This window comes from Dasypus novemcinctus, chromosome 2 (genome assembly GCF_030445035.2).
Source record: "Dasypus novemcinctus isolate mDasNov1 chromosome 2, mDasNov1.1.hap2, whole genome shotgun sequence".
In the NCBI taxonomy this organism is placed as follows: Eukaryota; Metazoa; Chordata; class Mammalia; order Cingulata; family Dasypodidae; genus Dasypus; species Dasypus novemcinctus.
In genome coordinates, this window is record NC_080674.1 from 159,676,712 (window position 1) to 159,699,587 (window position 22,876).

Consider the following 22,876-nt stretch of genomic DNA (forward strand, 5'->3'; position numbering starts at 1 on the left):
TTATTACCTTTCTTTTTAGTAATATCCATGACCTTAGACTTTCCCTTAAAACTATTTTCATACCCACTTAATAGGACTGCTAGTTACAAACATTATGTTGGGCTCTCACCTTTTCTGTCATTTTCAAAGATTAATAAACATCCCTTTTACCTATTCTTTACAGGTTAACCCTCAGCTTTGTTTTCTCTAACCTCATTCTTTTTTCTGGTGAGCCATACTCAAGTTACTAACTCCACAAGTTTACACAATATATTTAGTTCATGGTAGCACAGTCATTCAGTATTTGTCCTTTTCTGTCTGGCTTGCTTCACTCAACATAATGTCCTCCAGGTTCATCCACGTTGTCATATGCTTTACAAATTCATTTCTTCTTACAGCTACATGATATTCCATCATGTGAATACACCTCATTTTATCCATTCATCATTTGATGAACATCTGGGTTGTCTTCAACTTTTGGCAGTCATGAATAATGCTGCTATTAACAATGGTGTACAGGTGTCTGTTCATGTCTGTGCTTTCAGTTCTTCTTGGTATATACCCACTAGTGATATTGGCGGGTCACGTGGAAATCTACATTCAACTTCCTTAGGAACTGCCAAACAGTTCTCCACAGTGGCTGTACCATTCTACATTCCCACCAATAATAAATAAGTGTTCCTGTTTCTCCACATCTTCTCCAACAGTTGTAGTTCTGTCTTTTTAATAGTGGCCATTCCAATAGATGTGAAATGGTATCTCGTTGTAGCTTTGATTTGCATTTCCCTAATCGCTAATGAAGTTGGACATTTTTTCATGTTTTTTTTTTTCCATTTGTTATTTCTTCTTTGTCTGTTCAAGTCTTTTGCCCATTTTTTAATTGAGCCATTTGTTTTTTATTGTTGCCTTGTAGTATCTCTTTATATATCATGGATATTAAGCCCTTATCAGATATGTAATTTCCAAGTATTTTCTCCCTCTGAGTTGACTGCCTTTTCACCATTTTGACCAAGTCTTGTTAGTGCAGAAGTGTTTAATTTTGAGGCAGTCCCATTTATCTATTTTTTCTTTTGTTGCTTGTGCTTTGAGCATAAGGCCCAAGAAACTACCACCTACTGCAAGGTCTTTAAGATGTTTCCCTGCATTTTTTTCCAGTAGTTTTATGGTCCTGCCTTTTGTATTTTAGATGTTTGATCCATTTCGAGTTGATTCTTATATAGAGAGTGAGATAGGAGTCCTCTTCCATTCTTTGGTTATAAATATCCAGTTCTTCCAGTACCATTTGTTGAAGAGATTGTTTTGTCTCATTAATAAGGCTTTGGTAGGTTTGTCACAAACCAGTTGGCCATAGAGGTGAGGGTTTATTTCTGGGTTCTTAATTCTATTCCATTGATGAATGTGTATTTCTTTATGCTAATACCATGCTGTTTGGACCCCTGTAGCTTTGTAATATGTTTCAGGGTCAGGCAGTGAAATTCCTCCCATATTGCTCTTCTTTTTCAGCATGTTTCCAAATGAATTTGGTAATTGTCTTTTCTGTTTCTATAAAGTAAGCTGTTGAAATTTTGATTGGTATTGCATTAAATCTATAAATCAGTTTGGGTAGGGCTGGCATCTTCACAATATTTAGTTTTCTAATCCATGAACATGGACTCTCTCTCCATCTGTTTTAAGTTTTCATTGGTTTCTTTTAGCACTGTTTTGTAGTTTTCAAAACCACATAGTTGTGCAGTAAAAGACAAATACTTTTAAGCAGTACAGATACTTACTTAAATATCCAAACTACCTTTCTTAGAGTATTTTTTGCTTTCCAAGCACTGTGATATGTGCTTTACTTGCAAAATCTCATTTAATCTATAGAACAATTCCAGGATATTGGTAGTTTTTTTTTGTTTTTGTTTTTTGTATCTAAATGTTTATTGGGGCATTTTCCTGCTCATCTTCCTTCAGGGTGCTTTTAGAGCTGCTTCCTTCTGAAGGAGCACCTTCTGTAAGCCTTACTTTTCCTCTAGCAGGTGGCAGAGGACAATGGAGCAACCAACATACAAAACTACACTTTGTACATGGCTAAAGACGGATTTTATAACACCCTGGGCATTTTACATCCACGAAGTAGAAATTGGGGCTCTGCACACTCCTTCTTGTGTTTCTTCTTTTCCTCTTCTGGAAAGGGATGAAAGATGTCCTTTGTGAGAGGCATGTTCTCATGGGAAGGTTGTCACCAGCAAAGAGGATACTGGTAGTATTTTTATCCCCATTTCACAGATGAAGAAATTGAAAAAGGCTAATAAGTAAATTGCCTTGGTTCACACATTTACAGGTGTTAAGTGGCATATCCAAACTCAAACTCAGGTCTCTTTTCCCCCAAAGCCCATACCTAATGCATGGGAGCTGACTCTTGAATCCATTATCAAGAAGTATATATAATCCTCTCATTTTACTGTTAGAGAAACTGAAGCCCGGAAAAAGCACCAGCCTTAAGTCACACTGAGTTATAAGCTGAGATGGACAGGAATCTACATTTCTTACCTCAGTCACGGGCCCACCCTTTACCACTCTCAGCTTCTCATTAGTTTGCTGTAGGCTGGCCCTTCTTGCCCTGGGGGTTTGGTGATAGTCTGCTTTCTTCTCAGGAGGTGAGCTCACCACTCCCGGATGCACTGAGTGCCATGGAGCCCCTCAGCACAGCCCAGAGGGAGATCCAGCGCCAGTCCACGCTGCAGCTGCTGCGCAAAGTCCTGCAGATTCCAGAGAACGAGTCAGAGCTGGCCGAGGTCTTCACCTTGATTCATGAACTCAACAGCTCTCGACTCATTCTGTCCAACGTGAGTGAGGAGACAGTCACCATCGAACAAACCTCTTGGTCAAATTATTATGAATCTCCATCCACGCAGTGCCTTCTCTGTAGCAGCCCATTATTCAAAGGGGGACAAAAGTAAGCACCCCTTTCAGATTTACTCTGCCCCTAGCTGCCCCATCCCACTTGGTCCATATTCCCCCTTTCTTCAGATACCTTGAAAGCTATAGTCTTTGGAGGTGTTATTCTCTCTTTTAATTAGGTATCCTTTACCTTTCTAATTGCTAAAAGTAACAAAATAATAATTATTCCTATGTCTGTAGAAAATGCCTTTAAGTTAATTATCACCAATTTAGGATTTAGTTTCCATCTTGACCACCCAGCTTAATGCATGGGTTTGGGAGTTCAGTTGGATTAGTTAAGTTACGTAGTAAGTTGAGAGTTATATTAACATGAAGGGTGATTCCACAGACCAGATTTGACTAAAGTGGAAATACCCACCTAGAAAAAGAATCCAAGCCCCCTGCCGCCTTCATTTGCCTACTGCATCAAAGTCTTGAGAATTTTGCTATTGATCACTGAGCCCTTGAACTGCAATAACAGGTTGATTTCCCTTTTGTTTTTTTATTGGTGATGTTTTTTGGTACTAGCTCTCTGGCTGGGCCCCAGGAGTGCTGGCTGCTGACAGCCAGCCGGCTGCAGGTGGTCACCGCCCAGGTGAAGATGTGTCTGAACCCTCATTGTCTAGCCCTGCACAGCTTCATGGACATCTACACAGGTGAGTGCCAGCCTTTTCTTCCCTCTGAGTTCCCAAAGCCAGCTTGAGAGCAGCCTTCATGAGTCAGACCTTTTGTCCCTGGAGCACTGACCCTTCTCTCAGATGGGGCTTATTTACCTCTAAAATGGTAAGGCACTGTTATCTGAGATCTTTAAAACAAAATTTAATATAAAAAAAGCATCTTTGTGGAAGAACTAGAAAATGAGACAAGTGAAAAGAAGAAAAGAAAATTAGTTGTAATCCTACTGCCAGGAGATATACACCTATTTTGCTTTAATCTAACCTTCCAGATGTGTTCTCTCCAAACATAAAATTGGGGCAGGTTATAAGAAGCTGAGGAAGGACTTACAGGGTTTAGTTTTTTAATAAAAGTGGTTTTGTGCTGGGTATGGATATTGTCTTGGAAATTGCCCTTTAAATTTAGTAGTATATGGTGATGGGCATCTTCCTTTGTGAACAAATGGAGAAATGTATTGCCATTTTTGAGGGGTCCATGGTACTCCATTCTACAGTTCTGTTTATGATTAAATCTTTGTAAACATCCTCAGTTAATTCTTTTTAACAAATGCTCAGAAATTGAATTGCTGCATATTCATTCCCCCATTCATTCAACAACATCAAACATTTATTGAACACAACGTGTACCAGCCATTGTGAGAGTTCGATTGAGTCCTGAGTTTTATATGGAGAATTGAGTGCTGAAGATTAAAGGGTATTATTCATTTTCTTTGTTCTCAGAACTTTATGGTGCCTTATTTTGAATTCATGCTTTTAATACACCTTATGCATTTTATCAGATTGAGTTTGAACTAATATATGTTCTTCCAGCAGTTAGAGTGCCCATCTCCCTGTCTTGCTTTTTTGTTGCACATTTCTGTGAGTTCTGACAAATGTATACATTCATGTAACTGCCACCACAATCAATATACAGAATAGTTCCCTCACACCAAAACATTTTCTTAAACACCGTCCCTTTGTAATCAAACTCAACTCTTTTTTTTAAATTTTTTATATATTTTATTTGTTATTTTTTAAACTCAACTCTTAACTCTCTCAATTGTTTGATCTGCTCTCTTCCCTACAGTTCTGTCTTTTCCACTATGTCATATAAATGTAATCTCGTAGTGTATAGCCTTTTGAGTCTGGCTTCTTTCACAAAGCATAGTGGCTTTGCGATATATCCATGGTGCATGTATCAATAGTGTTTTCTTTTTTATTCTTGAGTAGTTTTCCATTGTGTGGATGTACCACAGTTTGCTTATTCATTCTCTGGTTGAAGGACATTTGGGTTGTTTCCAAGTTTTGGCGTTTATGAACAGATCTGTATAAACATTCATGTGCAGGTTTTTATGTGAACATAAGATTTCATTTCTCTTGGGTAAATACTTACGGAGTTGGGTTGCTAGGTCATATGATAAGTGTATCTTTCGTTTTATAAGAAACTGCCAAACTAAGTGGTTGTACCATTTTTCATTCTTACCAGCAGTATATGAGAGCTCCAGTTTGCCCCATATCTCAGCACTTGGTATTGTGTGTATTTTGTTCATTCTTGAGCCAGTTTAATAGGTGATGGTGGTATCTTGTGGATTTAATATGTGTTTCCCTAATGAGTAATGATGTTGAGAGTCTTTTCATGGGTATATCTGCCATCTGTGTATCTTCTTCAGTGAAGTATCTGTTCACATTTTTTTTCTTTTTCTTTAGGGATTGTACTTTTGGTGTTATATGTAAGATCTCTTCACTTAAACCAAGATCACAGCCATATATGTTTTTTTTTTTTGAGTTTTATAATTTAGGTCTGTGATCCATTTTTTCTTTTTTTTTAAGATTTAGTTATTTACTTTTTTTTATCCCCCCTCTTCTGCCAATGGTTCTCTCATCTGTCTGCTTATGGTTTGCTCACCTCCAGGAGACACTGGGAACCAAACCCGGAACCTCCCGCATGGGAGGCAAGTGCCCAATGGCCTGAGCCACAGCGCCTCCCCATGGGCTGCAGCATCTGCTGGCTATGGCCTCCGCTCTTCTTCTATAGGAGGCATTGGGACCTGGACCTGGGACCTCCAGTATGGTAGACAGGCGCCCAACTGGTTGAGCCACATCCACTTCCCTGTGATCCATTTTGAATTAACGTTATGTGTGTGTGTGTGTGTGTGTATGTATGTGGTGATTATAGATTAATGTAATGTATTGACATCCTAAAACTCAAAGTAAAGATATCCTAAAACTCAAAGTGAAGTGCCATAAACATATAGTATAGATCACAAAAGTGCTTTGACTAAGTTACAACCCTAAAACATGGCCTTTTTTTTTTTACACTATCTCAGTAACTGCAATTAACTTTCTCAGTGCAGTCTTTTATTTTTAAAACTATTTAAACTGGAATTTAAACCAATTTTGAATTCTGAAGATATAAAAGTACTAACCTAAGTTTGGAAGATAAAAAGTGCTAAAAGTACATTTTGGTATATTTTTCATATGTAATTAAATGTATACAGTTCCAAGCAGATATTGCTATAAATGATGAATGAGACGAGAACAAATTCAGTGACCTTAATGTATAAGAAAGTCACTAAGGATTAATCACAGAAGGTGTAAATATGTATCTAGATAAAAGCTCTTCTGAACTCTCAGGGAAGGTCTCAGACAGACTGTTTTCTCAGCTTAGACCCCATATTTATTTATTTATTTATTTATTTTTAAAAGATTTATTTATTTATTTAATTCCCCCCCTCCCCTGGTTGTCTGTTCTCTGTGTGTATTTGCTGCGTCTTGTTTCTTTGTCCGCTTCTCTTGTCATCAGCTGCAGGGGAAGTGTGGGCAGTGCCATTCCTGGGCAGGCAGGCTGCACCTTCTTTCGCACTGGGTGGCTCTCCTTACGGGCGCACTCCTTGCATGTGGGGCTCCCCTACGCGGGGGACACCCCTGCATTGCAGGGCACTCCTTGCACGCATCAGCACTGCACATGGGCCAGCTCCACACGTAGACCCCATATTTAAAGATGTGCTAACTTTTATGTATGAAAAAAAGGTATTTTAAATAAACTAGCACTGGTGGTTTTTCCAGTAATGATGAGATTTGCATTGCTGAGTACCTACTCATTAGAGCAGATACTGATGAAGTATGGTTTCTAAAAAATATTTAATCATTCAGTATTTTGAGCATCTAAATTGTAAACAGATCCAAAAATAAAAAACAATTTGCAAAACGTGGCCATTTTAATGGCTTTTTTTTTTCTCCCTATTCATTCATGAGCCTATCCCAGTTTTTTTTCTCTTTTTCTCATGGTAATCCAAATGATATCCATAGGGATTACGGTGTAACTCAATATCTTCATTTTGTGTCATGGTGAAGGCCACAGCTGCAGGGGCACGAAAAAGCTCTTTATTTTCCATTTGCAGAAATTTGACGTGTTTAACAAATATCCCCCCCACAAGGTACCTGGGGGCCAAGGATTGAACCCAGGATTTTATATGTGGGAAGCCTGCACTCAACCTCCGAGCCCCATCAGTTCCCCTGAGTTGGTTTTTTCATTTATTTTGCTTATTGTTTGTTTTTGTTTTTTTTAGGAGGCACTGGGAAATGAGCCCGGGACCTCCTGTGTGGGAAGCAGGTGCTCAACCGTTTGAGCCACATCTGCTCCCAGTAAGACTGGTTTTGTTTGTTTTTTAGGAGGTCCTGGGGATTGAACCTGGCACCTCATACATGGAAAGCAGGTGCTCAAACCACTGAGCTATACCTGGTTCTATGTTTAACAATGTTGAGTCTTCCAACCCATGATCATGGTCTATCTTTCCATTTTATTAGGTTTTCTTTATTTCTTTCATCAGTATTTTGTCGTTTTCAGCATATAGTTCCTGCACATAATTTCATTAGATTTATACCCAAGAATTTCATTTATTTTCAGGGCTAGATGACTTGTTTTAATTCCATCTGTTGCTAATATATTGAAATACAGTTGGTTTTGATATATTGACCTTGTATCAAGGAACCTTGCTAAACCCATTTACTAGCTATAGGAGCTTGTTTGTAGATAAGTATTATAGTTTTTTAAAGTTTGTCAATTTGATAGATGAAAACCAGTATATTATTTCTTAATGTTGTGTTTCTTTGATTATTAGATTGAATGTCCTTTTTATGACGCTTTGTATTTTCTTTTTGGTGAATTTCTTTTGTGAATGTTTCGATCCTTCTTCTATTGGGATCTTTTTTGACACAATTTTCCCCCAGTTTATCACTTGCCTTTTAAATTTATGTGCTTTTTTTGGACACAGAGAGTTTCTTATTTTTCTTTATGTAATCAGAGCTTTGATCTTCCTTGTGATTTCAGCCTTTTGGATCATGCTTATAGGCCTTCTCATCCCTCTATACCCTTCTTTAGTTGTTCCACATATTCTAAAATTTGCTTATTTGCCATGTAAAATCACCCTTTTCATTTGTTTTAAATTGACTGCATTTAAATTCCTCCAATTCTTTAATTCCAAGATTTGGTGTAGAGGTGATTTTGTAGGCTTAGTCACATTCCCTATACATTCCCAGGCTAAAGGATGCTCCTGGCCTTTCCCCATGTTACAGTTGCATAAGGTAGCGGAAGAGTGACGTGACACCTTAAGTCTTGAGGACTGAGGTGGGTGATAGAGAAATGTTTATGGTTTTTTTTTTCTTTAAAAATACAAGATTCTGCTATATTTTTTATTTCATTGCTTTTTTCAATTAGCAATATATTATGGGCAACTTCTTGTCTGAGCATTCAGGGCTCCCTTTTTATTGAGGCATAAAACTTGTTATGAATGCACTAATTCATTTAACTGTTCTCCCATTGGTGAGCTTTGGTTTGTTTCCAGTTTTTTGCTATTGTGGATAATATCACAGTGACTTTCCTTGTCACCTCTTTAACCTATCAGGTCTCTTTAATGTGGGGAACAAGCTGCTAGTGAGCCTGGACTTGCTCTTTGCAATCCGAAACCAGATCAAGCTGGGAGAGGACCCGAGAATGTCCATCAACATTGTTCTGAAATCAGTGCAGGAGCAAACAGGTAAAGGTTGGCTTCCTTCCTGTCCCAGGGTTAGGCCTTAGCTTCTTAGGAATTCCCAGTGATGAGCTATGGTTGAAAGAGTCACTTTGGGGAAGCAGACTTGACCCAATGGATAGGGCGCCTGCCTACCACATGGGAGGTCCGCGGTTCAAACCCAGGGCCTCCTTGACCCATGTGGAGCTGGCCCATGCGCAAGGAGTGCCATGCCACACAGGGCTGTCCCCTGCGTAGGGGAGCCCCACACACAAGGAGTATGCCCTGTAAGGAGAGCCGCCCAATGCGAAAGAAAGTGCAGCCTGCCCAAGAATGGCGCCTCACACACGGAGAGCTGACACAGCAAGATGATGCAACAGAAAGAAACACAGATTCCTGGTGCCGCTGATACAGATAGAAGCAGTCACAGAAGACCACGTAGTGAATAGACAAAGAGAGCAGAAAATGGCGGGTGGGGGGAGGAAGAATAAATAAATAAATAAATCTTAAAAAAAAAAAGAAAAGAGTCACTTTGTGGAGGAAGAGTCTCCTCTTTTGAAAAGGAGACATTCTTGACCTTTTGAGTTCTACAAATACAAAACTAACTCTGGAAAGCCTGAGTCTTTCCATACATCTAAGAACCCTTAGCAAGGGATCAAAACTGAGTTGAAGAAGCACATCCTTTGGTTGTAGGTGGATTTGGCCTCAAGTGTTATTGAGACTCCTAAATACACAGCTTCTGGATGTCTCCTACCAGTCCTAAAATGCATGCTGAGACCTGAGGGCTATGGCTGCCCTCCTGTCTAGAAATTCTTTTTTCCCCTGGCTTTCCCAGCCCATTCATATAGACTCCAATCTCCCTGAACCTTATAAGATGTAGCAATAGGTAGAGTAGAGCACAGGTACTAGAACCAGACAGGCTTGTGTTCTAGTCTTAGCTCTGCCACTTGGTGACACTTGGTGACAGTGTGATCTTGAGCAGATTTCTCTAGTTAAAAACGAGGAGAGTAATCGTCCATGGTCCATAAAGATGTGAAGGTTAAATGACTTCATGTGGTCAGAGCTTTCAGCACAGTGTCTTGGTGCTTAGTACTAGCAGCAATAACTATGATTGGCCTTGCTCTTTGGGTTGCCAACAGAGCACTTGAAGGCCAGGGTGCTTGACCCTCAGAGTGGTTAGTATCCTTGAATTCTCACAAGGGAGAAGCACTCTTGCAGAATTGCTGTTCTTGCCCTGGTTCATGCCTAGTGGCCTTAGGATCTTTTCCTGTGACATTCTCAGTTGTTCTCCCTCTCTTTCCAGAGAAGACTCTGACCTCAGAGGAGCTGATCCAGCTGCAGGAATTGCTATGCAGTGGCTATTGGGCTTTCGAGTGCCTCACTGTCCGAGACTATAATGACATGATCTGTGGCATCTGTGGCGTAGCCCCCAAAGTGGAAATGGCCCAGAGGAGTGAAGAGAATGTGCTGGCACTGAAGAGTGTGGAGGTAAGTGCCTGTTGGATGCCATGTTCCACCTTCAGAAGAACTGTTCTTAGGCAAACTATCTTCCTGCATAATGCCCTCTCGGACTCCAGTCCCGTCCCACATGAGGCAAGTGGCTTTTTCCTGATACTGCCCAAGGTTTTATCTAGAGAAAGCCAGGTGCAGATAGAAGCATTTGCTCATTAAGTTATTCATGCAACAAATTTATTGAATGTGAACTAGCTGTATTTTTTAGGTACTAGAGTGGTATAAAAAAAGAAGTTGCACATTTTCATTCGGGGGAGACAGGAAACAAACATGTCAGATAATGATAAGTTAGCAGGGTAGGAGAAAAGAGCATTGTAATGGAAAGGGAATTCCTTTTATACAGTACCCTGTATAAGGGAGGTCCTCTCCAGGAAGGAGGCGTTTGATATCTAAAGCCCATGTAACTCTCAGAGGATAGAACATTTCAGGCAAAGGAAATAGTAAAATCAGGGTCTGAGGTAGGAGTTTGCCGGTATGATTGGAGAACATCAGGTAGGCCATTGTAGCTGGAGTGTGTGAGTGAGGGAACAGTGGTAGGATACTTAAGGTTATAGAGGCTATAGGAGGCCAGACCTTATAGAGAAGGTCTTGTGAGCCATTTTACAGACTTACACTGAGTGAAGTGGGGAGCCATAGAAGAGTTTTGATGAAAAGAGTAATTTGATCTGACTTACAGTTTTAAGTAAGTTTTTGAAACAAAGAAAAGCCAAACTCAGATGACTTTATAGATTAATTCTAGCAAATATTCAAGAAAGATATAATTCCAATGATAGGTAGAGTAGTAAAAGCAGGTATGTTTCCCCACCTTGTTTGTAAGACCAGTCTGACTTTTGAAACAATGCCACATATTGAATATAAGAGAAAATTGGGGCTGATTATACTCATGAATACAGATGCAAAACTTCTGAACAAAAAACCAAACTCAATAATGAGTAAAGTAATACATCATGACCAAAACGAGTTTATCTCAGGAAAGCCAGTTTGTCTCAACATTAGAAAATACATTAATATAATTCACTACTTAGCAGATAAAAGGAGAAAACCCGTATGATTATCTCATTAGATGAAAAAAAAAAATTATTTCAATATGATTCAGCAATCCATTAATGATAAAACTTAGCAAATTGGGAATAGTAAGGAATCTTTCTTAACCTGGTATGGGGTTAAGAAAATCCTATGGATTCATTAATCCTTCCCCATGACAGTTTGTACTATGTGGATGTTGACTGGGTGCCGCATAAGTACTCTAGTGCTTATGTTGGGGTGCAGGATTTCATCTCAGTTCTCCCATAGTGAACAGGAGGACTCTGTAGGCATCAGACCCGTATCTCATACGCTCACCACCGGGGGAGGCGTGGGATCTCTGGAGAAGAGCTTTAGTATACTTGGGCTTGGCCAGTTAAGCATATTAGGGGTTTAATGCATATTTCTCTTTTTCTTCCCATTTATAATTTAAAAGCACATATATTGATCAAATTTTAATTTCTGTTTGAAGCATGGTGTTGTATAGCGAGACATAGAAACAAGCATAGTACTTCCTAGAGCTTTTAAGTTTCCTTGTAGATAAAATGTGCTGATATAAAAAATTATGCTCATGTGAATCATTGCTTTTGTGTGTTTTCTCACTGAGAACCTTTTTCCAGACTCATTCAAATCTGCTTGCCAAATAGTGGCAGTAATAGTAATGTAGCTAAGATTTATTGAGTATTTGTTACATATATCCAGTTCTTTCTCTGTGCTAAGAGCTTCACTATATGACTTATTTCTCACCACAACCCTGTGAGGGTTTTTTAGACAAAGACACTGAAGCCCAGGAGGGCTTATCCAAGGCCCACCCTGCCAGAAAGAGGTAGAAGTGAGATTTGACTTTGGTCTGGCTATCTAACTCCAGAGCCTGAGCCTCCTAAGCACCGTCATGCTCACTAGGACCTCCTGGGACTCTGAGCTTTGGTTTTTCTAATCGTATCTGGCCACAGAGAAATTTTTGGTTTCCAGAATAGATGGTAACCCACCTAACTGCCAAGGTTACCTGTAGTCTGCCTGGTACCTGCCCAGTCCCGATCAAGGTTCCTTCCTCAGAATGAAGTAGCATTCCTTTCACTCTCAGTATATATGGCTTTCCCTTCTGTGGTACCTGGTACTTCTTTCTTAGAGGTCAGGACTTGCTTTATTGTTCCCTTCCTTCATGTATCGAGAGAGGGGTGTGGTGGTGTGGGGAAGGGAGGAGGTATTCTGAAGCCTACTATTAAAAGGACGTTATTTAACAAAACTTAAATACACAGCTATCCATAGGGACACTGTCTGGGTGGTCTTTCCCCTCAGGGACTGTTAAAGGAAGACCCTCTGGACTTGTGACAGTAGTCATGTCAGTTCACGGACACAGCAGCTCAGTCGGCATTTTCTGTTCTCTTTTTGTTTGTGGACTGGGTAGCTCAATTGGCCACATTCTCCAAGTCAAGTACCTTGAGAAATTGTGATGGGAGAGTTGGGCCATATACCATAGCACACACTGAGCACGCTCTGAGGTGGGGAACAAAGAAGAGTAAGATGGGGGACAGAGGTATCTGGGTAGAGCAGTGGTTCTTAGACTTTAGTGGGTGTAAGTATTATCTAGGATAATGGTTCTCAGACTTTTTTAGCTTGGATTGCTTGTGGGGACCCACCTACAGTTTCTGGTTCAGTAGGTCTGGGATAAGGGCTAAGAATTTATATTTATAACAAGCTCCCCGGTAATGCTGATTCTACTGGTCCAGGGATCACACTTTCAGAACCACTCAAATAGGCAGTCTTTTAAAAATGCAGATCCCCAGGCTACAACCATAGGGATTTGGATTGAGGAGGGTGGCTCAGGATCTAATCAGGGTCACACTCTGAGGACCATATAAGAGGCTGTTCAAGAAGAAGAATCCAATAGCACAAATATTAGGTTCCTACAGTGGATAAGTAAATGCTGCTTAAGGTGGAGGAGATAGCTGTGTGCTGACTGGTATGGGAGGAGCTTCTGAGGGAGGTGAGGGATCAACACAGAAAGCCTTGGAAGATGGATGGGATTTCACTGCATAGAATTCTGACTGCGGGAAGTATTCTGCCAGCATGGTGTAGAGATTAGGGGCTTGAGCTTTGGAACTTGTTCTTTCCCTTACTCTGGTAGTCTCACATCAGACACTGCCCAGGCTTGCAGAGAACTTAATTGGAAAGTGTCTGGCACATGCTAGGAACTTAGTTGGAGCTCTCTTTTCCTTGCAAGACAGGAAAAATGACATGAATAAAAATCTAAACAGAAGAGAGCTTAGGGACTATTCAGACCTACGGTTACTGTAGTAAGGGAGAGAAAAATGCAGCCAAAAGGCAGTTGGGAGTACTGTTGTCAGATTTTGGATACTCCAGTGCACAGCTGTTTATTCCTTCCCTTTGCTAACTCTTGCTTTCCCTGGGTGTATAAAGAAGGGGCAAAGAGGTATGAATGTTCTGTTTCTCCTCCAGTTTGACCTTTTTTGTCCTAACCTTTTAGTTCACCTGGCCTGAGTTCTTGGGCTCTAGTGAGGTAAACGTGGAGGACTTCTGGGCCACGATGGAGACAGAGGTGATTGAGCAAGTGGCGTTCCCTGCCAGCATCCCTATCACAAAGTTTGATGCCTCTGTTATTGCTCCCTTCTTCCCACCACTCATGAGAGGAGCTGTGGTCGTCAACACTGAGAAAGACAAAAACCTGGATGTGCAGCCAGTACCTGGTAAGGCCACCTGGTAGCTTGCTGGGGTCAGGGAAGGCGCCGTTCAAGAGTCTGGGAAAATATCCATGGCAAGACAGCCTATACATTACAGAGTTAATGTGGAAAGAGGGTAGGCTTACCTAGAAGGTTCCTTCTGAAATGATCATGAGTCTGTGACAAAATTCCCCAGAGGTTAAAGTCATAAAAGTCAGATGTAGCTCAACAAATTGGGCTTCCATCTACCATATAGGTGGTCCAGGGTTCTATATCTGGGGCCTTCTGGTGAGAGCAAGCTGGCCCTTATGGTGGGCTAGCCCACGCAGAGTGCCAGCCCACATGGGAATGTCGCCTACGCAGGAGTGCCGCCCTGTGTGGGAATGCCGCCCAGCGCAGAAAAGCTGCCCCATGCAGGAGTACCAGCTGACACTGAGAGCTGGTGCAGCAAGATGATGCAACAACAGACACAGAGGAGAGAAAATAGGAAGACGTAGCAGAGCAGGGATTTGAGGTGGCACAAGAGAATAATTGCCTCTCTCCCACTCTGGAAGGTCCCAGGGTAGGTTCCCGGAGCCGCCTAATGAGAATATAAGCTGACACAGAAGAACACACAGCAAATGGACACAGAGAGCAGACAACGGGGCGAATGGGGAGGAGGGGAGAAATAAATAAAATCTTTAAAAAAAAAGTTTAAAGGAACTGCCAGCCATAAGGGATGGGCACACAGCACTCCCTGTCAGCCCTCTGAAGTACTACTGAGTGTTGGAAATCCTGCAAAAATTGTTGATGCTGGTGTCCTAGCCCCAGAGATTCTCAGTTAAATGCAGGGGTAGGCCAAGGCATCTGCCTTCTAAACAGGAGTTTCAGGTGGTTTCTACAGGTGGTCTGTTACAAATTGAGAAGCCCTGGACCAGCTCTTGAGAGCAAAGGTTTTTGACATCATAGGTTTGATCCCTGAACCTCTGTTGCTTCCACAAAGAGGGCAAGATAATGTTACCCACCTCCTAGGTTGTTGTGAAGATTGAGCTAATAGTTACAGTGATGGTCTTCTAATTTCTTTTTTATCTGCAACTCAATAAGAAATAAGTTTTGAATCATCACCTGGAATGACACGCATGGGCGTATATCTGTAATTAAAACAAAACTTCCACAAATAGTACTTTCCCTTACCAGGTGTAACATACTTAATTTTTCTGTTTAATTTCATTTTAGAAATGCTGTTTAAGATCAACTATAAATTGATTTCATAAATTCTTAGTATGTTGCGATCTACAGTTTGAAAAACAGTGGTTCTCAGTGTTTCCCAACATTGGATACTGAAGCCCTGCCCCATGTGCTACTTCAAGGCCCAGGAATTGCTTTAAAACCCTTAGCTAGTTCTCTTTCTTAGACATGTTCAGGAACTTAGTGTACAGTATAGAAAGCATTATGCGGATGAGAACTGCTGCTACTCCTGTTCTTGCATTTGTGGTTAAGCATCAATATCTTGATTCTGGAAAACCTTAGAAGATGTTGGGTTGTAAGCTGACCCACGTGGGAGCTCTTTGCCAAGGATATCTGCTGGCTGTCTCACCTAAATGTTCCAGGACAGAAAGCCAGTTCTGAGAGACTTCCAATTCCTGTTGATGTCATGATTTGCCTTGAGTCCCACCTCTCCCAGCACCCACAGAAGTGATCAGTGCAGAGCTTGCTTCCACTGCTTGCTATTCCGGAGGCCTTGCACCTTGTTCTCATCCTCAAGCAGGAGAGACCACCCACAACCTCTTTTAACTCCCATTTTCACCATCATCTTTTGCAGGCAATGGCAGTGCCTTGGTGAGGCTGCTCCAGGAGGGTACCTGCAAGCTCGAGCAGATTGGCTCCTACAGTGAGGAGCAGCTGCGGCACCTGCTGGACCAATGTGGCATTCCCTTTGGAACAGAAGACTCCAAGGTGAGTGCCGGGGGGACTTTGGGGACAGGCTGGTTGGTCCATTTCTCTGGGCAAGGATATGAACATCTGTGAGTGGGCATCTGTGCTGGACCAAGGGTGCTGACAGTCAGGGAGGATAGCCAGACAGTGACAAGCATGCAGGGTCTTTCCCTCCATCGGTTTCTCTTATTGAAGGTAGTGAAACCTAGACTCCAGGGTCAGAGATCCTGCCTTTTCCAGTACTGTTTGTGATTTTGGATAAGCTCTGTTACCTTTCTGAGCCTCATTCTCCTCATTTATAAAATGGAAATAACCACAAATACTGACCTCGTGAGGTTGTTGTGAGGAACATACTTTATACGATATCTAATTATGAAGATTCCAAGTTGATAGAGTGTTCTATCGAGTTGATAGAAAATGGGTGCTCTTACGTACATAGAGCATATGTATGTTTTATTCATACATTGCTTACTTTCCTTCATGCTTCTGTTGCTGAAAATTATGTGCTTCCTTCAAGTCCAAAATCACTGTTAACCCCTAATTGAGGCTTTCTTGCACTGTACTATAAAATGTAAGAAGAACCAGACATCAGAGCCTGGCGCCTCGAGCACCAGGCCAGCCTTGTCTGTAACCTGATCCTTCTGGGGCCTCATGGTCCCCATTTGGACCTAGAGGAGGTTGGGCTGATGGGGCTCCAAGACCTGCTCTGGCCCTAACAGTTTATTATTATTACTATTATTTTAATTATTCTTTTTTTTTTTTTTAAAGATACATAGATCACACAAAATGTTACATTAAAAAATAAGAGGATCCAGTTTATTGTTTTTGCTTTAGGTATTTAAGTGAACAGTTGATGCTGAGTGTCAGGCCTGATCCTTTAGTATTCACTCCTGTGCTTTTTATCTTGTTCTTCTGCTCCAGGACCAGCTTTGCTTTTCCTTGCTGGCACTCTATGAATCTGTACAGAATGGAGCCAGGGCTAGACAGCCCCCACCTCATCTCACAGGGGGTAAAATCTACAAAGTGTGCCCCCATCAGGTAAGAGGGTAACAGTGAAGAACTTGGGGTGAATTTGTTAATGTCAGGGTTACCTGTTACAGGGAAAAGCAGGGAAAGCAGACTGATTGTGATATAAACAGTAGGAATGGATGAAGTGACATGAAATGAGGGAAGTGGGGTTGACGTGTGATTTCAAGAAGTAGACCAGGGTTTCTCTGCCTGAGCACATTTGGAGCAAGAAAGCTCTTGTTGTGGGGGACTGTTCTATGTATTAGAGAATAGCATATTTGTCGGCAACCTTGGCCTCTTGTCTATTAGATGCCTGTAACTCTCCCCTCTCCCTTTTGCATCCCCTACCTCCAGTTGTGACAACCACAAATGTCCCCAGATTTTGCCAAGTATAACACCTGGGGATCAAACTTAACCCCTGGTTGAAAACCACTGGAGTATATACACATGAGGTTATCACAAGAAAAGAGAGGGTCTTGTCTCATCTTGTTTGTTTTTAAGAGTACCTGAGGACTATTTGTGGGTGTAGGAATGCCAGGAGGTAAGGCTGCACTGGGGACCTTTCTCTTAGCATGTTAGGGTCCATATTCTTTTTCTCTCCTTATATTGCTTGGGCTTGTGAATTGACTCCTTGTTGCCAGGCTCAGACTTACAGTATCCTTTGCTACTAACTGTTCTAGCAGGCCTTGCTGTTAACTGCTCTCAAAGTTCTCAGGATTTCCCAGGTCAAACCTGTCTGTACAGAGAGTGTGATTGATCCAGCTTATCCTTTGAGGAAGGGCCTGGGTGGGCTAGGAAGGGAGCTGGGTCATTTGTCAGGCACCCTACCGGGTGCCAGGCATTGTGCCAGCTGTTGAAGGTGCAGGAGTGAGCAACAGAAATGTCATTCCTATCCTAGAGGACCTTGTATTTTAGTGGGGAAATAAAGTTACCATAACCTGTGGTAGCTCAGAAGTAGCTCAGAAGAACTTTACAAGGGCCTGAGATAGTAACAGAAAGGAACCTGCTCTCTATGGGGAAGCCAGAGAAAGCTGAGACCTCAGGGTTGGGGAGGGTCCCTACTGATGAGCCAGGGGAGGAATGTTCCAGGCAGAGGGAAGAGTGGCCACTAAGGCCCTGAGTGGTGGGAAAGCAGTGAGCCAAGAGGTCGGTCGGAGGTATCAGCAGAGGCCAGATCGTGTAGAACCTAATAGACCAGAGTAACAATTTGGGTTTTATTCTAAGTGATGAGAGAGCCATTGGATGATTTTGAATTGGGAAATGGAGGTGAGGACATTGTTTGATTAAGGTATGAATGCCTGTAGAAGGGTGTGACAGGTCAGATACCAGGTTAGCTAGGGGACAGATTTTGTACTGTGACAGAGTAGGGCCAGGAAGATACTAGGGAAAGAAAACCCCCTGAACCAGTACTTTTACAAAAGCCTGTGTCTGAGGGAGATGCTGCCTGCACCTGGGCAGGTCAAAGCCTACTTGAGAATTGTGTTCATGTGATAGTGGACATCTCAGGGGTAGGAGTTGAAGACTCACAGGAACACATGAGCTGTAGATCTCCAGGCTGTGATAGGGGAGTGGTGTCCTTCAGTCAACAGGGAGAACTAGTGGGCGTCAAGGTAGGGAGACTGTGGCCAAGGCAGAGTTCTCCAGTGTGCGAGAGCTGTCCAGCAATGGGATGGTGCTTTTGAGTGGCCCCACCAGTGGAGGCGTTCACTAGACTACCTGCGAGGCTCCTGTCTGGGCAGCACACCAGGTCTGGTGGGGAGCTTGCTAACAATAAAGATGCCTAAACCCTACCCCAGAAACTAGAGTTCCTTAGGTTTGGGTTACGTCCCAGCAATCTACCTTTCTTCTTTCACTCCCCCCTGCCCCCGGCCTCCCCAGTATTATGTTTCTTAACCAGCTCTTAGGAAACAGTGCAGTGCAGCCAGGATTGGAACCATTGGCCTAGATGATGCTTTGGTAGGGTGTTGTGGACAGGGTGGAATTTGAAGAGATGTCCTTTGAAGTGCCTGTCTCAGTTAAGGACTGGAGCATTTCTGATTCCTGTCTCAGAAGGGCAAGGATGAGCTGGTGACTTCATTTAGGGGCAGAAGTAGGAGGGGAGCAGAATGTCATCGGCTCTGACTGGATGGCTGTGGCTTCAGTCATGCAGTCATGCAGTGTTTGCTCTACTTCCTGAGAAGGAGCAGGTGAGAACTGTGCTCAGGCTGTGTCGGAACATGGGCTTCCCAACACTGTGCTGTGCCTTTCTTCCCACCCCCAGGTGGTCTGCGGCTCCAAGTACCTTGTGCGGGGTGAGAGTGCCCGTGACCACGTGGATCTGCTTGCCTCTTCCCGACACTGGCCGCCTGTCTATGTGGTAGATATGGCCACACCAGTGGCCCTGTGTGCTGACCTCTGCCATCCAGAGCTGACCAGCCAAATGTGGGGGAGGAACCAGGGCTGTTTCTCTAGCCCCATGGAGCCGCCTATGGTGAGTTAGCCCCTGAGAAACTGGAAGAAATCTCTCAGGCTGAACATCTCACCCCTCTGGTGCTTCAGGAAGGTCTTCAGGGAACCATCTCCAGAATCCTTTTTTTTTTTTCAGTTTGTCTTGATGGAACCAGCATTTACTTCACAAATATTTACTGGCCAACCTGTGTTAGGGCACAGCTTGTCGTTTAGTGTACTCATGGTATCCTGAACACAGAGGTCTTGGGGTACAAAGGGGTTGCCTTCCAGATAAGCCTAGAAAATTGCTGCCTTTGAGAGGCACACTGACACATTAAAGGCCCTGGTCAGCCCTGGGGTGCACTGTGGAACTCCTGGGTCTTTAGTGACTTTGACCATGAATGACTACATGGCATGTCTGTTGTGAACTAGAGGCACATTGGTTTAGAAAACACTCAGCCTTACCCTACCCTCTCCTTTTATTAAAAGGGGAGACTAAGGCCCAGAGGGAGATGGACTTGGCCAGGATCACACGACAGGTCTGTGGCAGACCCTTGTCTTTGTGTCATCTTGATATATTTTAGCAGATAATCTTACCAGAGAGGCACTGGGCCCCCAAGACCAGCCATTCCCTTTGTGAAAAGAGACATTGAGACTGTTAGAAGGAAGAAGAGCAGGAGTGAGATGGGTGACCCTGCTGGGATGCACTGTGGAAGGTTTAGGCCTCCCTGGATTTGCCTTGGAGGGAACATCACTGCATCATTGTTATCACTCACCTTTTCCTTATTTTCTGGGACTCGCGGGTTCTGTGAGCTTGTGCTGGGTACTCCAGAAAGTCCTCAGTCAGAACTGTTCCTCCCTGCGCCTCTAGAGCCCTAGTCTGAATTGATTATTTGCAATAATAATAGCAGCTCAGATAGTCCAACACCTGACCTGGGAGGTAACCGCTTTCTGTTCTCACATGAGGAAATGGTGGCACAAAGAGGAGCAGGGGAGGGAACTTGCCTCGGGAGACATAGTATGTGGAGAAGCTAGGGTTCCAACCAGGGCCGTCTGGCCCCTTAGCTTCCACCCAGCACACACACACCTTAGTCATTCCCTCATGTGAAAGTGGTTTCTAACATCTCTCGTAGAATGTGTCCTGTCCGGAGCTCTTGGACCAGCATTATACCGTGGACATGACAGAGGCCGAGCACTCTGTCCAGCACCCGGTCACCAAGACTGCCACACGGCGCATCGTCCACACAGGCATGCAGCTCAGTCCTGGTGACCCCAGCGCTGGGCACCACTCTCTGGCCCTGTGCCCTGAGCTGGCACCCTACACAACCATCCTGGCTTCCATCGCAGACAGCAAACCCAACACTATCCGTCAGCGGCCCATCGCCTTTGACAATGCCACCCACTATTACCTCTATAACCGCCTCATAGACTTCCTCACCAGCCGTGAGATCGTCAACCGGCAGATCCATGACATTGTACAGAGCTGCCAGCCTGGCGAGGTGGTCATTCGTGACACCCTGTACCGCCTTGGGGTTGCTCAGATCAAGACGGAGACAGAGGAGGAGGGTGAGGAAGAGGAGGTGGCCACAGCAGCAGAATAAGCCAGGCTGTTGAACAGGGATTCACCACCTCTCTGAAGCCATAGTAAGGGCCTTGCCCAAGGCAGAGCTATCCAGGGGTCCAGTGGGAGTGTTTGCCTGTGGGGAGGGCCTCTGACTGCTGGGACTGACCAAAGAGCTTCCATTTCCTGAGCATGGTGGGGCCCAAAGTCCTTGGTCCTCAGTCACCCCACTTTTCGGTAGTCAAGAGGGTCACCAGGAAATCGCTTTCTGACCCTGAGAGAGCACTTGGGGCCATAGTTGGGAGGTAGAGGAAAAGGCTGGTAGCTGGTGGCTCCCTGGGGCTTGTGGGCCAGGGTGGAGGGCCCAGGGTGGGCAAAGGCAAAAATCCTGGGACGCGGTGGGAAGGCTAAGGCATCTCTTCCCACCACTGAGGAACCCCTTTTCCAGCCTCTGCAGCCCCTTGAGATCCTTAGCCTTTGACTTAGGACCTTGGGAGCCTCACTGGCTCCAGGGTCTCTGGGTATTTGATTCTCCTCGGAGGAGGGATGCTTTCTTGCCAGAGCCTAGTCTTGCTGCCTCCAAATCTGGGTGAAGCTGAGGTGGGAAAAACAGCTACAGCTCCCTTCCAGGACTGTTGTCTCTGCCCCCAGCTTTGAGAAAGAAGACCCCCTTCCTCCTTCCCTGGCTACTGCTGCTGCACCCTACAACTGCTCTCGGCCGTGGGATCCTTCCCACAGCAGATGTGGCCCATGGTCATGGCATAACCTGGCAGCGGTAGGAAAAACTCCCTTCTGTGAAGGGGAAGCAGACTGGGCCCTAAGAAAACAGCAGGACTGGCTCAAGTGCCCAGAGTTTGTTTAGGGCACAGGAATTGGCAGTGTGTTATTTAATTTATTAAGAGGAGTGGAGTAGGTGGCTTTTTTCCCCTCCCTCTTCCCTGACAAGAATAAAGTTTATTAAATTATCTGGTTTTGGTGAAGCATGTTTCACTTCCATGGTTGCTGTGAGGAGCACAGTGCAGGTGAGAGCTGCTGAGCTTGTCCACACACGGAGGGAAGGTGGTCCCAGGGGACTGGCAGGTGCTTGCATGGTACAAAGAACCAGAGAGGCCAGCTGCGTTAATGCTGTTAGTTTAATGTTGACAGAGACGTCCCGCGGCGTGACTTGTTAGTTATGGTGAGTCAACTTGGGGGAGTACATGCTTCTTGCTTGGTGTGGCCAGCCACACGCCAGGGTCCCCAAAACTGCCCTCCATCCTAGAATGTCAGGGGATTAGGCAGAACACCCCTCACTTTTAGCTGCCTTTTGGCTCATTATAACAGTACCAGATCTCTGACGGGGTCACACTGAAGATGGCTGCAGGAGGAGCCTGCATGAGACCAGGAGGTACCATTAGATTCTTAGGAAGGAGCTGCCCTGTTCCAAGGGGCCTGAGCTGAGTGCAGCCTCCGAGCACCAGTCCCACTCCTGCCGCTCCACCTGGCCTGCCAGTCTGTCTAGCCCCAAGGGGCCTTGTTTTCTCAGTACTAGGGCAGCCTCTGAGGACTTGATGGCCACAAAGTCAGTATATTTCCATTGGGATGGGGGGTTAAAGAAGGGGGTTCCTGGAAGTGGGAACAAGGTGAAGAGAGTGAGCTAGGTTCTACCAGTTGGCATAGCAAACATGAGGCCAACAGCATTGAGAACAGAGTGGACGGGCGGGGCCTTGGCCCCCAGCCCCTGACTGGCAGTGATGGCCCAGGCTCTGGAAGTGGGGCCTCTGACTCCATGGCTCCCTCACATTCCTGAGTTTCGAACTGGGCCAGGTTGTTGATTGAAATAACTAAGGGCAGAGTTTATGTTCTCCCCATGTTGCCCCATCCATGGAGGAGTTGAAGCTGGGAAAAGAGGAGAGGCAGTGCTTCTGTCATCACCTCAGCAGAACTGGTAGTTGTTGGGCTGCAGCAGGGGCTGGGAGCTATCCCCTTGCTCACAGCAGGCCAGGTGCTCACTGGAGCTCTCCACCTCTGGCTCGCTGCTGCTGCTGCTGCTGCTGCTGCTGTTGCTGCTATTGCTGCTGCTGCTGCTGCTACTGCTTGGCAAGTTGGCATAGTCCTGAGAGTGGGAGAGGCCAGGAGGTGGTCGGTCCTGACTCCTTGCTCCGGATCCTGCCTGCATTAGCCAACCACCTGCCCTGAGCCTGCCCCACT

General features: G+C 44.2%; 2 protein-coding genes across 3 annotated transcripts in view; one reads left to right on the forward strand and one right to left on the reverse strand.

The window, feature by feature from the left end:
• HMGXB3 (HMG-box containing 3) overlaps positions 1-21,651 on the forward strand; it is a 71,298-nt gene extending 49,647 nt beyond the window's left edge. For both annotated transcript variants that reach the window (XM_004453736.4, XM_004453737.5), the window contains 9 exons: positions 2,613-2,914; positions 3,427-3,554; positions 8,456-8,587; positions 9,864-10,048; positions 13,584-13,803; positions 15,578-15,711; positions 16,612-16,728; positions 18,959-19,168; positions 20,259-21,651. In XM_004453736.4, the coding sequence (XP_004453793.2) occupies positions 2,613-2,914; positions 3,427-3,554; positions 8,456-8,587; positions 9,864-10,048; positions 13,584-13,803; positions 15,578-15,711; positions 16,612-16,728; positions 18,959-19,168; positions 20,259-20,726 (1,896 nt within the window). In that variant the 3' untranslated portion in view covers positions 20,727-21,651. The remainder of the gene's footprint in view (positions 1-2,612; positions 2,915-3,426; positions 3,555-8,455; positions 8,588-9,863; positions 10,049-13,583; positions 13,804-15,577; positions 15,712-16,611; positions 16,729-18,958; positions 19,169-20,258) is intronic.
• A 150-nt stretch (positions 21,652-21,801) lies between these two features.
• Positions 21,802-22,876, reverse strand: part of CSF1R (colony stimulating factor 1 receptor) — a 35,022-nt gene continuing 33,947 nt past the window's right edge. Inside the window, exon 21 of the mRNA XM_004453735.5 lies at positions 21,802-22,781. Coding sequence (XP_004453792.2) covers positions 22,602-22,781 — 180 coding nt within the window. The 3' untranslated portion in view covers positions 21,802-22,601. The remainder of the gene's footprint in view (positions 22,782-22,876) is intronic.